This window comes from Dasypus novemcinctus, chromosome 6 (genome assembly GCF_030445035.2).
Source record: "Dasypus novemcinctus isolate mDasNov1 chromosome 6, mDasNov1.1.hap2, whole genome shotgun sequence".
Lineage (NCBI taxonomy): Eukaryota > Metazoa > Chordata > Mammalia > Cingulata > Dasypodidae > Dasypus > Dasypus novemcinctus.
This window is the reverse complement of record NC_080678.1, coordinates 118,369,854-118,387,055: the sequence shown is the minus strand read 5'-3', so window position 1 is coordinate 118,387,055 and position 17,202 is coordinate 118,369,854. Positions and strand designations below refer to the sequence as shown.

Here is a 17,202-nt window from a genome sequence, read left to right as displayed (position 1 = left end):
GCACCTAAATAATGGAGGCAAGGAAGACTGCCTGGAAGGGCCTTTAGCGGGTCTCTTAGTACTACCACACACTGTGATTAAAGTCAATGGAAAACTGCAACAACACAATCCAAGCAGGGCTAAAATAGTTCAGAACCTTTAGGAATAAAAGTTTGGGTGATCCCATCAGGAAAAGAACCACAGCCAGTTGAAGTGCTTGCTGAGGGTGAAGGGAACATGGAATGGGTAGTGGAAGAAGGTAGTGAGAAATATGAACTTCAACCATGTGGCCAATTACAGAAATGAGGACTATAATGGTCATGAATCTTTCTTCCTTGTTTTGTTATGAATATGATTGCATATGTACATAAAATGAATATGTAAAAGGTTCTCTTTCCTGACCTTTTCCCTCATCATATGGCAGAAGTTATATTAGTTTCTTGTTATAATATTTAAGGATGTCAAGTTTAAGAGTGAATATTACCCAAGGACTTGCACCTTATTCTGGAGGGAATTAGTATGTTTCTGGTTGTACACAGGGCAATTGAATATTGTTGGTGGAACTATATATGTCTGTCATTGTTTTTATTTAGAGACTTAAGTATGATTTAAGGTAATGTGTTTGGCTGCCAGGTTAACAAGTGGTGGACTGTGATGGTTAGGCTAATGTGTCAACTCAGCCAGGTAATGATGCCCAGTTGTTTGGTCAAGCAAGCACTGGGCTAATTGTAGTACAATGACATTTCATGGACTCTAATTATCAATAATGTGATTGCATAGATGGCTGATTACATCTACAATCAATAAAGGAGATTGCTGTCAGCCATGAGTAACAATCTTCCCCAGACAGTGGAAGGTCTTAAAAGGGGAAATGATTTAAGTATTCAGAGAGAGAATTCCCAGCTCTACTTTGGACAGCCACCATCTCCTGCGAACTCATCAAGGAGTTTCATTGGAGCCCCTGGTTTGTAACCTGCCCTGCAGAATTTGGACTTCTGCATTCTCACAGTTGCATGGGAGAATTTTATAAAATCTGTTTCTATTTACATGTCTCTCCTGTCAGTTCTGTTTTCCTACAGACCACTGACTAATACAAGCCCCCCTCCTAATTAATCTACTCCTTCTCCAAGTCTCTCAGTAGATACCAGTAGGTAACTGGAACCTGCTGTTGCATGAGCTGAAACTAAAGCTAATCTGCTTGTTATTCAGGAATCCACAAGACAAAGAAACAAAAAAGAGAAAGGAACCAACATAAAATAAAGGGGCCCTGTCTCTGTTCATCTCAGTAGATGCTGTTGGAAGACCAGAATCGTTACCAGAGAGAGTGCTGAAAATGAGGCTAGCAGGTCCCTTGGAGATACACCAGACCAAGAAACAGAGAGAGAGAGAAAATGAGAGAGAGGAGAGAGGAGAGAGGAGAGAGAGAGAAGTAACCAACCAAAAGAAAAGGAAGGAGAAAAAAGGTGCACTGGCTCTTTATGACCTGGTAGATGCTGGTGAGAGGTTAGAGGCTGGTTCTTTTAAGGTGACAAAAACCAAAGCTGGCATATGTGCTGGTCTCTCAAGGATCCCTAGATCAACCTCAAGCACAAACCCGAGCTGTGGAGGATAAGGTTTCCTCTGCCCACTATGGCCACAGCCAGCTGCTCCTGGAATCCTGGCTTTGTTTTTATAGCCACCACCATTTCTGCTCGCAGTGTGTCAGCTGAGGAATGGAGGCTGGTCACTGGTTGGAACTTGCATTTATAAAAGCTGAACTCAGAGTAGGCTTTCCCTTTATCTTTAACAGCTGTGGTTATTCTAAGTGGCCAATCTGGTTCCAGGGTTACCATCTAGTTAATTCTATTCTCTTTTTCAAGCTTACTCATTTTACTGGTGGAGAGAAATCAGTAAACTATTCTACTTTTTTGCCCCAATGACTCATCCTTGACTTCTTAAGGGGGAGAGGCAGCATAAGATTCTCTAGCTACCCTTGGAAGGCAGAGGAAGAGGAGAAGCAACTCAAGTCCCTTGTGTCCCAAGATCAGGCCTCAGGATTGAGGCTGCTCTACAGCCCCCCCCCTCATTGTTAGTCCTCTTATTTGCCATTCCAGCTGACCAGGACAGACTGCTACTGAATTCTGCAAATGGAGGGCATGCTGAGGTTGGCCAAGAACAGCCCTTGCATAGGGATATCACAAGCCCCAAGCTTGTTTGTAGCCAAAGAGGGTCAGAGGAGGCTTATGCAGACCACGGTAGACTCCTTAGCCCATGGGCCCTGTGCTCATCCCAGTGGACATGAAAGATGGGATGCCAACTGGATGAAGAAGTGCTTGGAGGGCAATGGCATCCTCCATTTTGTGGCTGCCTGGATGAACATGTGGCCAGGGGTGCTATCCACTACTCCAGGAAAGAGGGATTATGACCACTTAGAAGGCAGCGCCAGTACTGGAGATAGAGAGACCTGGCTGACTGGCCCCATGGCATTCAGCAAGTTGCTTCATCTCTTTGCATCACAGAGTCCCCATCAGTAAATACCTGCCTTGCCAGATTGTGCCAATGATGAAGGTGGTTTGTAGGTAGTTTACCTAGCATGGTGACTGATGCAATATTGGAGGGTGAATATGGAGCAAACTGCCAGGGAGGCGGAGACACAGACTTTGGGAAATGGGAGGGTGCCCTGAACCAGCCATGTGGCAGTCCTCCTCCCACATGCCACCAGGAGGCAGGGTGTGGGGTTTAGAGTGCCCCTGCTGGAAATTGGACCTGGACCCAGGTCAGGCACATCCAAAGTGCTCTGGGACCTTTTGCCCATGGATTACACAAGTCAGTTCATTTGTTAATTCCCTGACTCACAAATTATTGCTGAACATCTCTTTCAATATAATTCAGTATAACATCTCATCAGTCAACAACTGATTTAGGTAGCAAGGAGAAGGCAGTGTCAAAACCAGAAAAAGTCCCTGTCCTCATCGAGCTTTAATTTTATTGGGAGAAAATAGAAATATATATATACTAAATACATGAGAAAAATAAACAGTGTACTAGAGGAGGATATGAGGGGAAAACCAGGAAGACATGGGGGGGGGGGCGGGAAATGCATTCTCAACCAAGAGCTGAGGTGTTCCTCAAGTGTCTAGTGATCTTTGTCTATCCATTGACATCTAAGAGTGTGGCATTAAAATATGATTGTGGTTCTGTGTGCCAGAAGCCCTTCATAATTTTTGTATTCCATGCTGGATTTTCTCACGACTTTGGGTTTCCTGTGATACATTCTATGGGCAATGAGTACTTGCTTCCTTCACTGTTCTAGAGTCTAGACACTCCTTCCAAATCATCTCAGACTGGAAACTAGACAAGGTGTGGTGAGTTGAAGACTATTGCTTCTCATATACTTTTTGTAATTATTCTTCTTTAGGAGGTACTTTTCACACAGGGCAAAAAGGGAAGAGGAATAAAGAGAAGGAAAGTGAACAGTGTTAACATTAGCTAGGAAAAGGAATGGTCTTACACATTGTACTAGGGGTTGCCAAGGGTAAAATCTATATTGTGGGTGGGTTTTCAGAAACTAGTGCTTTGCTATTTCTCAGTACTGGGGTAAGATCCAGAGTGTTTGTGCCTCCTGCAATGGGCAGGACAGGTGCTTTGTGACTGGAGATGGGTTCTTATCCATGCTAGCACCAGGAAGTATAGCAAATGAACTGACCTGCCTGAGCCACACCTTTCTCATCTGCAAAATGAGAGTATTGCTTGGATCCTGGGGTTGGTTTGGAATTGGAAATCGTGCATGTAAAGTGCCTGGGACATAAGCACCCCATTAGTGACAGTCCTGATAGAATTAGAATAATATGTCCTTAGTTTCCTCATTGACTGCTGGCAGTTTTAGATACAGCCTAGAGGAGGCAGTAAAGAGGGTGGGGAGGAGACAGTTGCTCTTGGGTGTATGGCAACGCATATGAACAGGACACTGAGAATTGTTTTAGTTTCCTCATTGCCAAATCAAATACCATACAATGGTTGGCTTAAACAATGAATGTTTATTGGCTAATGATTTTGGGGCTGAGAGAAGTCCAAGTCAAGATGATGCTTTCTTCCCAAAGACTGGTGTTTTGGGACTGGCTGCTTATATCTTAGATCCTGAGCTCCTCTGTCATGATGCAATGCACATGGCAGCCTCTCCTGTCTCCTGCTTCTCTTCTAGGCTCTGTTGACTTCCACCTTCCAGCTGCTCCCTTTGTGGCTTTTTCTCTGTGCCCTTACCTATAAAGTCTTCAGTAATAGGATTAGGACCCATCCTGGACCACATCCTATCTGAAGCCACCTCATCAAAAGGCACTGTTTGCAAGGGTTCAAACCCAGAGGAACAGATTTAGTTTAAGGAGATTTCAATCTCTGGACTGGCCATGTGCCAGCTAGGCCCTGAGCCTCAGCAGAGTTGCAGCTCCTACCCTCTGGTTTGTTGGACTTGCACAGGTCAGCTAACAGGGAGGGGAAGATGGTCAACCACCACACCAGGGAACTGAGAGTGCCTACAACTCCAAGCAGGAGAATCACATCCATCAACCCTGTGGGATCTATGCCCCCCTTGATATAGAGGTGGAGTGAACATCACCATCCCAGAGCCCACAGGATGGGGGAATAAAATATGGATTAGAGTGAACTTACTGGTATTCTACTATAGAATTACTGTGACTAGTAATAGAAGAAACTGTAGCATTGATCTGAAGAAAGTGGCCATGGTATTTACTGAGGGCAGGGAGAGGGAAGAGGAGATGAGATGTGGGGGTGTTTTTGGGACTTGGAGTTATCCTAAATGATATCTCAGGGACAGATGCTGGACATTATATATACTGCCATAACCCACGGAATATTTTTATGGAACACATAGCTCCAAACCACGGAAGGGTGCACGAGTTCGTGGGTACGGTGTTTGCTGGAGGAGAGAGGAAGGGCCTCCAGATGGTTGGGCCCTCTGATGCGTGGCTTAGGAGAGACCTGAGCAGTCACAGATCCAGAGAGAGAGCCCAGAAGGGAACAGGGAGCCTGGGACCACCCCATCTCCATGGCACTATGCAGGTCGACAGATCTGTGGGCTTGCAAAGACCTTGAACCCTGGATAGATACACAGATGTGAGCAGCTTCCTACCTGGCCAGAAACTTCCTTCAACCTTCTCACTCTCCTTCCAGGCAGTGAATATAACCTGGAGAAGCTTCTCCATTTGCTCAGTGGGAGAAAGAGTCTGAAAGTGTGGGCAGGAGTGGCCTGTGGCTTTCCCTGCTGGGCAGCACCTGATGAGGCAGCAAGGCAGTTGTCTGGGTCTCCTCCTGCTCACACCCTGGCATTGACAGCTGGAGAACTTCCGTGCCAGGAGTGCCTGCACTATGCAGGTGGCTAAGAAAGAAGGGAGAGAAGAAGGTCCAATCTGCCCGCCTCCCTTCTGCAACAAGGGTTCCAGAGTGAATGTCTTCTGTAAGGGGGAGGTCGGGGAGAGTCTGAAACCCAAGAATGCGAGTGTCCAGGGCAGCACGTCCGCATCAGCCGTGCCGTGACCTGCTGAGCTGGGCTGTGTCCTCCAAGGGACTTTGGATGGGACTGATGCAAAAAAGCCCCCTCCCCCCCTCAACGAGAGAGGAGCAGACACTGGGAATGGCCATTGCCAAGGAGGGGTGGACCCAGGAGAGGAGGACCTTCAGAATCCACTGGGGCTTTGCCAGCCAATCCATCACCCCCATTCTGGGCCCTCTCGGCCCCACCTAGGGTCCACCCCTCCTTTGGCCTGGGACTGACTTGGGGAAGGCCCAGGTCCAAGAAGCTCTGGTGACCTGGACAAATGGACCAGGGGTCACCCCCCTGCCCTGCTCACCAGATGTGCCTTGGTGCCTGAGGGCCGCTGCTCTATAAGGCTGTGCCAGGGAGGGAAGAGATTGTTAGAGAAGCTGCTGGAATTGGGGGACACATAGACACTCTGCTTGCCCAACCAGTGCACCTCGTCCCCTGACCTTGCCTTTTTGTTTTCAGGTCAGGCAGTGTGAACAACAACTGGCTGGACATTTACTACTGGGTGGAAGATTTAGTGAAAAAGTTCCAGAAGTACGGCTTCTCCGAGCTGTGGGCCCCTTGGGCTGTGGGAGCTCGGCCCCGGCCAGGCAGAGCACACATCCCTTGGAGCCTCCAGGGGCCTGCACATCCCTCGGGTGGGAGCCGCAAGCCCAGGGCTCTGAACCAGAGCAGAGGACAGATGGACAGATGCAGATGCCAGTGGATGTCCCCTGTGGTGGCCGAGGGGTGGTGCCAAGGGGGGGAGCTCAGTAAAGTCCATCCACGGCCAGGACAGGGAGGTGGTGACCAGCTCCCCAGAGGGGCTAATTGGTGGAGGAGGGAGGAGGGGAGATGGGGGAGGGGAAGGAGGGACAGAGCTGCAAGAATATCACAGTAGAAGGGAGACGCCTTAGGGACGTGAGTGCAGGTCTTGATGTCACTTTCAAGTGTGTGCAGGTGTGTGCAGGTGTGTGCAGGTGTGCACAGGTGTGTGCAGTTGTGCACATGCATCTTCTGGGGTGTTGGGCACTAGGGGTGGGCAGAATGCCATCCTGGCACCTGCTCTTGCGTGAAGCCTCCAAGTCCTTCACTGAATGAAGCTGTGGGCACTGCCTGGTGGGGAGTGGGCCCAGACGTGAGACGCAGTGGGGAGGGGGCGGCTGGCTGGGGGCCTGGCCTGGCTGCCTGGGTGTGCAGCTTCCAGCTGTGAGCCACCTCTCACAAGTGGGCACTTCCTCGCAGCCCAAAGCTGAGGATATCCTTCATCTTGTACTCCGATCACGGCACTACCCTCTTGCCGCTCACAGCAGACAGGTAAGTGGCACCTTGCCTTCTCCAGGCAGAGGCAGGAAGAGTGGGGCTGGCGGAGCACCTGGTGGGCTGCAGGGCTCAGGGCCCTTGGGGATGCCAGTGCCTGGAGCCCCAGCTGGGCTGAGTGGGGAGCCAAAAGACTGGGGGTCATGTGGGCCTGGGGGTGGCGTGCAGAGATCCGTGCTGGGAGGCTGGCACTGCCTCTCTGGGGAGAGGGGTTGTGTGTGTATAACAGGAATGGGGGGCTGGGGAGTGCAGGAGATGTGAGCGTACAGGGGGGACACGTCCAGGGAGCCCCGAGTCCTCAAGCAGCAGCCCTGGGGGCGCGTGGCCTGCAGCAGAGCTGGGGCAGCCTGGACTGATGCTCCCACAGGACTGAGGAGGGGTGGGGCAGAGGGATGGGGTGGGGCCTGAAGGGTCCCTGGGCCTGGGAGCAGAGGGAGCCTGACCCCCTTGGGGGGTGTGGGGAACGTGTGGCCACGGGCGGCAGGTGCAGGGTCCTGGAGGATCTGCTGTGGGGACAGAGGCCAGAGCACAGGGGCTGAGCGGCCCCCGCTAGGCTGTCAGGACAGTGAGATGGGGAGGGGGAGGGGGAAGAGGCACCTGCAGGAGGAGGGGCTTGCCCAGAGAGGCGGAGCCTGCACACCAGCCTCCAGGGGTCCCAGCCCCACCTCCTAGACTGGGTGGGCCTGTGAGGCCGCCCCCACTGCCCCCCCTGCCCACGCTCCTTGCAGCTTTCGGCCTCTCTCCCCTAGCAGCCCAGGAACCCCCTCTGGCCTGTTGGCTACTTCCTCTAGCGCCTACACAAGCAGCTCGTGGGGCTGAGCCCCCCAGGGGGTTGCGGAATGGGAGGGGGAGGGCGGCCGAGAAGCAGGACGAGCTTTCCCAAACTAAACCTCCCATGGGCCGCCTGCCGGGGTCCCACAGGAGTTCGTGAAAACACCAGTCCCTCATGAGGCTGACTTGCAGCTGCACGTGCAGGGACGGTCAAAGGCAAGACCCCCTGGGACTGGGGGCCGTGGGCCAGGGACAAGCTCCGAGCAAGCCAGGCTGAGCCCATGGGGACAGTGGGGCCCTGTCTGCGTGAGATGCACCGTGTCCTTGCACGTCCACGCAGAGCGACTGTGGGAGGCCACGCCCACCTCCACTGCCTTTTCTGTGTTTTGTTTCAGGAAAAAAATCCAGGAAGGTCTTAAGGAACTTAAAGCTGTAGTACCTGTAGGAGCTACGTACATGGATAAAGGATTTGAAATGGTACAGACTGCTAGAGCTCAGAGAAGTTTTCCAGATTGATTAAGTTTTCGGACTATTCCTTGGATCATCTAATGCCTCTCTCCCAATGTTCCTTCATTTATTGCAGGCAAATAACCAAATTGCAAAAGCCACTGCTGGAGGTAAGCCCCCTCCTGCCCTCCGTGGTTTCAGGGGTCAAGGGGAAGGCCAGGCTTGGGCATCAGCGCATTCCGGGTCCCGATCCCTCCCCCACGTTCTAGCTCTGAGCTGGAGGAAGTTCCTCACAGTCTCCAAGTTACAGATTCCTCCTCTGGACAAGGAGGCTAAGATAATACCCATCTCGCCTTTATGAGAACTAAGGTGCCTGCCTGCACCTTTGGTCTTGAGAGGCTGCAGGTGCGTCCAGGTGAGGCCACTTCTCTCTCTGACCTGCAGTTGGGAAAAGAAAAGGAAGCAGCCAATGTTCCCGCACAGACGTAGGGTTTGGTTTACAGAACGTCTTCTCGATTGCCGCCCTTTGCTGCCCACTGCGGCCTCTGAGCTGCACTGTGGCTTTCGGCTCTTCTTCCTTCCACCCTGTGCCTCCCTCCCTGATGGTGCTGGGTGCTGTCCTCAGACCAGGACTGACGTCCTTCCAGGTGTTACCGGATTTTATTTAGGTTCTTTGACTATGCTGCAGAAACAAATTTCAAGAACATGTCAGGGGAGTTAGGCTAGTACTTTATTCAGGTAGGGAGGAACAAGAAGTGGGAGAAAAATAACAGATTAGGGGTTCCAGGTAGAGAGGAAGGGGCTGAAAAGTGATAAAGAGAGCTAATTTACAAGCTACACTTCCCCATTATAGATTATAAATGCCCAGGTTTACTTGCGTGGCCACATGGCAGAGGAAAAATGGTGAGATCAGTGCCCAGAGGGCAGGAACGGGTCCAGGGGCAAGAGGAGAGTAGAGAGTGAGAACGTGCGTTCAGGCCCCACGCCTGGCTTTTTGAACTATTAATTATTCTGCCCCTTTGCTAATGGCAGGGGAGGGGTCCCAGCTATTTGCTCTTTTGACTGATTACCTCGCCCATCAATTCCCCCGTGAGCACCCAATGACAAAGTCCTTGGGGAATATCCAGGGCTTCTCCTGGCTTCCAGAAGAAGTCTTTGTTCTGAAAGGCAGAATCTTGGGGAGTGTCCTCCAGCAGCCATCTTGGGGGTTACTGATGTCCACGTGGGCTTCTTGCCAGGTTCCAGACCCATCTATTGATTCCCTATCCTACGAGCCTGCTTCATTCCCCCCTCAGTGAGTTTACACTGTCAATCTTAAAGGGGTGCTGAAGGGAGATGATCATTTTTCTGTAGCTACATTCTACTGGTTAGGGGCAGTACGCCCTACCTGACAAGTGTAAAACTCCCTTGCTCTTCTATCTCAGTTGGAGGAAGATGGATCTGGCATCCTGTATGAAGCTGGATGAAATCCTCATATGGCTAACAAGATGTTGATTCTGGAAGAAATAAACTTAATTAGAATTTTTAGAATATATGGTCCTACTGAGAGAACACTGGACCACAGAAGTAGAAAAGGCCAGGTGTCTGTAAAGGCTGCGTTTCTCTGACAGTGGTGGGTTTTATTTTGCAGCTTTTGAATACTGTTTAGGACTGTTTTAGAGTAATTTACATAGAGACAACATTCTTCCTTAAGGAAAGGACATACTCTTCCCGTGCTGTAGTTAGCATGTCAAGTGCCCTGCGATTTTGCATCACCACAGCAGCAAGAGTCTGCTTGCTGTTTTGGAGCTTCTAAGGCACAGCTGGTTTCATTTATGATGTTAGGTAGCTCTAGGGAGTAGCTAAAACAGATAATGGGATTTGGTATAGATTGCCAATCCCAGTTTTCAATGGAGGTGGTTATGCCTAAAGTAGCCAAGAGGGAGATGAGAAGAGACATTGCCTTTTTCAAATGAAAACAGACAAGGGTTTTCTTAAGGTGATGGGTTAGAGACCCAGATGATACTTAGCTTTGTCTCTTGAAGAGGTATTTTAGGCCATCCAATGGCTGGCACTCGTATGACCCGTCAGGTGCTTCTGGTGAGTCAGTACGTCTTTGGACAGCTGGCTTCACTCGGGATAAGTGTACCCAGCTGGCAATGCCTTTAATTTTAACAGTGGTGGGAGTGATTAAAACCACAAGCTAAGGTCCTCTCCAGTTAGGCTTTAATTGAGAGTGAGGCCTGTTTTCTTGCCAGATTTTGATCAGAACCTGGTCTCCAGGTTTACTTTGGGTAAAGATAATTCATGGGTAGGAAGAATTTTGTTTCCAAGCTCCTGGATGACTTGATTTTTCCCTAGGTTGATAAAATAGTTTGTGAGCTCTTGAATTTCTGGATCTAGTACCAGGTCCTGGGTAAGGAAAGGCTGTCCATAGACCATCTCAGAGGGGCTCAGCTGAAGTGGGTCTTTGGGAGCTAAACATAGCCTTAGTAAGGCCATGGGCAGACTGGTGACCCAAGGGGATGCCGTTTCCTGGCAGAGTTTAGCTAGAATCTGTTTTAAGGTGCAGTTAACTCTCTCTGCCTTCCCTGAGTATTGGGGCCTCCAGGAACCACGGAGATGATATTTAATTCTGAGGGCAGCTGATAGGCTTTGGGTTAGTTTACTAGTAAAGCCCATTATCACTTTGGAGGGACTTAGGAAGTCCAAACCTGGAACTATTTCCTTATGAGAGCTTTAGGCACCTCATTTGCTGTTTCTCTTCTAGTGGGAAAAGCTTCCACCCACCCAGTAAAAATATCTACCACTACTAAGAGGTACTTAAGCCCTGCAAGATGGCATGTGGGAGAAGTCTATCTGCCAGTCCTCTCCAGGGTATGATCCCTGCACCTGGACAGGGAGGTTTAAGGGGGGAGGATGGTGAAGCCTCCCATTGTCTGAGTTATTAACTGCACACAGGGAGCAACTCCCGGTAACTTCTTTGACTGTCTTCACCAGGCCCTGTCCTTCGAAAACCTGTTTGGCTAAGCTGGTTAGGGCTTCCCTCCCCAGACGAGTGGCTTGGTGAAGTCCATGAAGGACTTTCCACTGCACTGCTCCTGGCAGGTAGACTTGAGTATCCTTACCAAGCCACCCATCAGCCTCCAGGGTGAAGCCCAGGCTAGCTGCCCTGGACAGTGCATTACTGTTATTTCTTGAGGTAACACTATGGCTTCCAATAAGTCTAGGATTTCTTGCCTGTGCTTAATAGGTGATCCACTGTTAGTAAGCAGCTTCGTTCTCACCATACAGTAGAGTGAACACAAAAGACAACGAAAGCATACTTAGAGTCTGTAAATATTAGCCTGTTTCCCAGCTACTAGCTTTAAACTTTGGGTAAGGGCAATCAACTCTACTTTCTGGGCTAAAGTTCCAGGGGGGAGAGATTTGGCTTCTATGGTTTCAAATTGAGAAACCGCGGCATAGCCTGCCCTTTTAATTCCTTCTTTGATAAAACTGCTTCCATCTGTGAACCATTCAATGTCTGAGTTCACAAGAGGCGCATCTTTTAAATCTGGCCTGCTTGCGTAGTTTTGGTTAAGAGTTTCAAGGCAGGAGTGGAGAAGGGGCCCCTCAGGATCTGACTTTGGCCGTCTACTGGTAGTAGGGTGGCTGGGTTGATAGTCTGATCTGTTCTTATCTGCACCTTAGGGGTCTCTAGTAATCGAGCCTGGTATTTAATTAACCAATTACCTGTGAGCCACTTGTGGCTCCGGGTCTCAAACATGTCCTTCACCTGGTGTGGGGTGAAGACTGTGAGAGGTTGTCCCTAAGTTAGTTTGGTGGCTTTCTCAATTAAAAGGGCTGTTGCCCCCATTGCTCTTAGACAAGGTGGCCATCCCTGTGCTGTACTGTCCAGCAGTTTGGAGAAATAAACTACTGGTGGAGAAATTTCACCCAGTTTCTGGACTTAACACTCCTAGACCCATCCCCTTCTCAGTTATGTATAGAAAGAAAGGCTTCCTTAGGTTAGGAATTCTAGGGCTGGAGGGCCTTAGGCTCTTTTTAGGACATGGAAGGCAGCTTCCTGGCTTGTTCCCCACTCTCAGGGTTGGTTATCAGCCTCTGTAATAGCACTGTGAGTGGCTGGGCTATCTCCCCAAACTTAGGTGTCCCCAGGCTACAGTAGCCAGCCGTTCTAGGAAAGTCCTCAGCTGCTTCTTTGCTTGAGGTGGGGGAGTACTAGTGATGGCTTGAACTCTTTCTGGGGAGAGAGACCTTTCCCCTGGGGCAAGGAGGAATCTAAATAGGAGACTTTCTGCTGAGAGATGTGTGCCTTGGATGCTGACCTCCTATAGCCTCTATCAGCTAGGAAATGGAGGACTGAAAAGGTGTTGACATCAGAAACTTCCTTCATTGGACTGCAAAGCAATAGGTCATCCACGTATTGTAAAAGGACACTGCTGCCAGTGGAGATCAGCTAGGTCCTGAGCTAAGCATTCTCAAAAATATGGGGGCTGTCTTGGAACCCTTGAGGCAACACAGGCCATGTAAGCTGGCCTGGGGGCCTAGAGTTGGACTCCTGCCATTCAAAGGCAGAAAGGAATTGGGAGTCCAGGGGGAGAGGAATGCAGAAAAAGGCATCTTTCAAGTCTAGATAAACCAAGACTAGTCTTGTCTATCTTGGTTTAAATAGCACTGTACAGCGGCTGGGCTACTGTACACCAGTCGCAGTTTCCGGGACCTGATTTAGTAGAGTGTAATGGTTGGGTACAACTGGATGAATGGGTATTACAAAGCTATTGACTGTTCGGCTTTTTCACAGGAAGAATCGGCATGTTGCTGGGAGATTGGCAGGGAATTACTAGGCCATTCTCCAAGAACAATTTAACCGTGGGCTGTAGGCCTTTAACAGCCTCCTCCTTGAGGGGGTACTGCTTTCTATGAGGGTATGGCTGGTTAGTATCATAAGAAATGGAAACTAGGGGAACTGGAAGAACCCTTCTGGGTATCCCAGTTTCCCAGACAATAGAATTTACTCTTGATTGCCTGGGGAATAACTGCTGATGAGACACCTGATTTTGATGAGGGAACCCTGGCTAAACACAGTTCCACATTCTTCCTTTGAGCCCTGGGCTGTAGGCACCTTAGAGGTTCTATTGATCCCTCCTAGTTGAATGCAGGGTCCCAGGGTACAAAGCAAATCCTGCCCCGGTAAGGGGTTGGGACATTTAGGGACAATTAAAAATTGATGGCTTATGATTAGGTTTCCTATGTGGCAGAGAAGAGGCTCAGTGAAAGATCTCATTTTAGTTTTACTGTCAACACCCGCTACCGCATAGGTTCTGGGGGAGGGAGGTTTGGAGTGACAGGTCAGAACTGAATAGGTGGCTCCTGTATCAAGTTAAAAAATTAATTTCTTTTCCTGCCATGTAGAAGGTCACCTGGGGCTCCTCTAGTTCGACGTTCCATGGAGTCATCCAAGGAGCTGCTCTTTGCCCTGGGCCCCCTCAGTCCTCCATGTGGGGAGGGGGGCTGGTGCCACTAGGCCCCGGGCTGGGCGCCACCTCCCCTTCAGGATTCGGTGCTCTCCTGAGCCCAATGCCTGTTTTCCCAGACTGGGGCAGGGACTGGGGGCTCCTTACGTAGTTCAGGGCAGCTTTTCTTCCAGTGTCTTCCACAGTTGAAGCAGGATCTCGACAGTCTGGAGCCTGAGCTGGGGTGACCCTGGGATGGTCGGCTGCTCTTTATGGCAACTGCAAGTAGCTGAGCCTCCTGCCTGTCCCTCTTTGCCCTCAATTCCTCAAAAGTCTGGTCACAGTTGTCAAAGATGGAAAACGCTACTTTTAAAAGAGAATTCATTTAGGTCCCAGGACCTAGAGCTAGCTTTTGGAGTTTCCTTTTCATATCTGGAGTTGCCTAGCCGATAAAATAGGTTTCCAATACAACCTGTCCCTCCAGTGAGTCTGGATTAACTTGGGTATACTTTCTCCTAGCTTCTAGTAGTCTCCCTTGAATCAGGGCAGAATTTTCCTTTTCCATCTGGGTTATTTCCTGCAGCTTATTATAATTAACAGACTTAACAATGTACTTTTTCATTCCCTCTAGTAGGCATGCTATTGCATGGTCTCTTTCTTATGTCTGCTTGCCCTCTTTGGTAGTTCCAGGTAGGATCAGCCTCTGGAACTGCCACAACCCCTATAGCTTATTGCTGGGGCTGCTGGGCAGCCTTCCCATCGGCATGCCCCTGGGCTGCTTCCCAAATTCAGCAGTTTTTTGCAGGGATGCAGCACAAGACTAGGATGACATGTGTGTCTCCTCACGCCAGCTCAAAATTTAGGGTTAACTTCTGGAATTCCTTGGTAAACTTATCTGGGTCTTCTGAAAATCACCCCAACTGTTCCTTACACTGAGTTAACTCTGTCATAGAGAAGGGAGTATGGACTCTAATTGTTCCTGCTTCCCTTATTGTGTAGAGGCCGTTTTTGCATCCCCTATTAAGGTGGAAAGATGCTCCACTTCTAGTGACTCCCACTGGGGTAGCTATAGGCACATGAGGCATGGAAGCAGGGGCTGGAGGGGGAAACTGAGGAGGGGATCATCTAAGATAATCACCTCCTTTTCAGGGAGTGGTTTCACTTTCTGAGCATAACATAACTTACAAGATCCACTTAACCTTGTGTCCTGATATAGAGCCATAAAAAGCTGAACATATGAAACCTCTGACTGCTTTCTTTCCTTCTCACACAGGAGGTCTGTCTGCAAAATATGGTCATAATATAGGGCACCATTTACAGGCCAATTCTGGCCACCTTCCAGGCTATACTGTGGCCACGCAGTGTAGCAAAAGAAGATCAGTTTTTCCTTCCACCCTTCAGTTGGTAGGGTTGCCCAGTTCTCGAGAATACCCCCCATTGGGGAGTCTGCTGGTATGCTAGCAGCTGCACCCATTATTCTAGGAAGAATGAAGAAGCACCTTTTAGTCGACGGTTCCTGCATCCCAGAGTCCTAGTCTGACTAAAATGTTCACCACTCCACATAATTTGGAGCTGAAGCTCTGTCTCAGTGTCTCGAGAATTTCAATTTTCAGAGCCTGCCTGGCCTACAAGCATCCTTGTGGGCGACCTAGGTCCTGGGTGATATTTTATTCCAGATATCAAATCAATGCACCCAAGCCGAGTTGGTGGGAGACTGAACAGCAGCCCCAAATCAAAGCACCTGAGATATCTGTCTCAGGGGATATTTGACTGCTCTCTGAATGGACGGGCCCAAGGAATGGGGGCCCTTCAGTTTCCTGCTCTGGTTCTCAGCACCCCGACTTTCCAGGGCCCAAGACCCACTGCACTCGACATGCCCACGCCTTCAAAAGTCTTGGGGGACATGCAGAGTTACTTCCCACCACCCGGGGAATCAGGAGCTCTGATGCCGGACATTCCCGGGGCCACCTGGACTTGGAAGACAGATCAAATAGATCAGATGCCCTCTAAGCCCAAGAGAGCTTCCTCCTCCTCTCCTTTCAGAAGCTCAAGGCTGTCCTAGTTCTATGACTTTACTGTCTGATAGTTTCCCAGTTAAACCAGCCATCAAAAGGCCATTACGTGATTGATGATCAATTGCTCTAGCTAACAGGCTTTGGGGCCCTGGGGCAATAGCTTCCTGGCTAGACAAAGGCACTTTCCATTTTTACTGTTTTTAAAACATTCCAAAGCATTCTAACACAAACCCGTAAAGAGAAATTCATTAGCAAGAAGTAGAAAGGTAAAACACCGGTAAAGGTTAGATCAGGGGCATCCTGGCCTGTGGTCCCCAGGGAAGGGAACAGCATCCGTCTTGGCTCAGCCCATCTTGGCTCAGCCCACTGCCTTTCCACTTCATGCCCCAGGTAACTGGGTGTGGCCAGATAGGAATGCCCTTGACAAAGTTGTGGATGCACTGGGAGGGGCAAGCCCCCTGCTCCGCCACTGCCATGCACCTCCTAGGGGACAGGGCAGGAGAAGGCAAAGGCAGGCAGGCCTGAGGACAAAGACTCTGGCTGCTAAAAGGGCTTGAAAAAGAAGTTTCACAGGGCCCAGTGCTCTGCTGGGAACCTCCATCTTGGCAGGGCCATGATTTAAGCCACTGCCCTATGACACAGCCATCCTGGCTGGGGTCAGGTGGCACAAGCCTGGGTGCACGGCAGTGACAGAGCCCCAGTCTCTTCCCTCCAGGGATTACATCCAGTGGGGGCTCGTAGGCAAACCTGTTTAAAATGGGGAGCCCAAGGAAAGCATTAAGCAGGCTGTAGGCCATAGCTTCACTCACCAATAAACTCTAGGACCGGCCCTGCCAAATATGTTAATGGATTTTATCTAGGTTCTTCAACTAGGCTGCAGAAATAAATTTCAAGAGCATGTCGGGTGAGTTAGGCCAGTAATTTATTCAGGTAGGGAGGGAAGAGAAATAGGAGAAAATAACAGATTAGGGGGCCCAGGTACAGAGGAAGGGGCTGAAAAGTGATAACGAGAGCTAATTTACAAGCTACACTTCCCCATTATAGATTATAAATGCCCAGGTTTACTTGTGTGGCCACGTGGCAGAGGACAAACGGTGAGAGCGGTGCACAGAGGGCAGGAACAGGTCCAGAGGCAACAGAGTGGAGAGAGCAAGCACCTCAGGCCCCCCACCTGGCTTTTTGAACTATTAATTATTCTGCCCCTTTGCTAATGGCAGGGGAGGGGTCCCAGCTGTTTGCTCTTTTGATTGATTACCCCACCCATTATTTCCCCAAGAGGGCCCAAAGACAAAGTCCTTGGGGAATATCCGGGGCTTCTCCTGGCTTCCAGAAGAAGTCTTTGTTCTGAAAGGCAGAATCCTGGGGAGGGTCCTCCAGCAGCCATCTTGGGGGCTATTGATGTGGACTCTGCCAGGTTCCAGATATTCCTTATCTTACTAGCCTGCTTCACAGGCTTCATAAGTGGGATGCACTGGGGTTTGCAGAGCCCTTAGCTGGGCACATGGTCCCCCGTCAAGGGCCTTGGCCAGGGGCCCTGGTGCCCAGGACACTGGCAGGAACCCCCAGGCCTGATGGTTCATGGTCCCCTTGCCCCAAACCTGCAGCCCACCCTTTATGGTAGGTCAGCCTACAGCTCTCTTTGCTGTTCTGGAGTCTTCCACCTCTCAGGTGTATGAACTGGGTTTCCCTTCCTAGCACAGGTGGTACCATCAGGTGG

The 17,202-nt window shown here is 49.9% G+C and overlaps 1 protein-coding gene across 1 annotated transcript in view; it reads left to right on the top strand.

The window, feature by feature from the left end:
- The window catches only part of LOC131278826 (anthrax toxin receptor-like), a 56,253-nt gene that overhangs the window by 24,068 nt on the left and 14,983 nt on the right, over positions 1–17,202 (top strand). The window contains exons 2-5 of the mRNA XM_058299297.2: positions 5,978–6,049; positions 6,740–6,811; positions 7,981–8,062; positions 8,169–8,202. Of these exons, the coding sequence (XP_058155280.1) occupies positions 5,978–6,049; positions 6,740–6,811; positions 7,981–8,062; positions 8,169–8,202 (260 nt within the window). The remainder of the gene's footprint in view (positions 1–5,977; positions 6,050–6,739; positions 6,812–7,980; positions 8,063–8,168; positions 8,203–17,202) is intronic.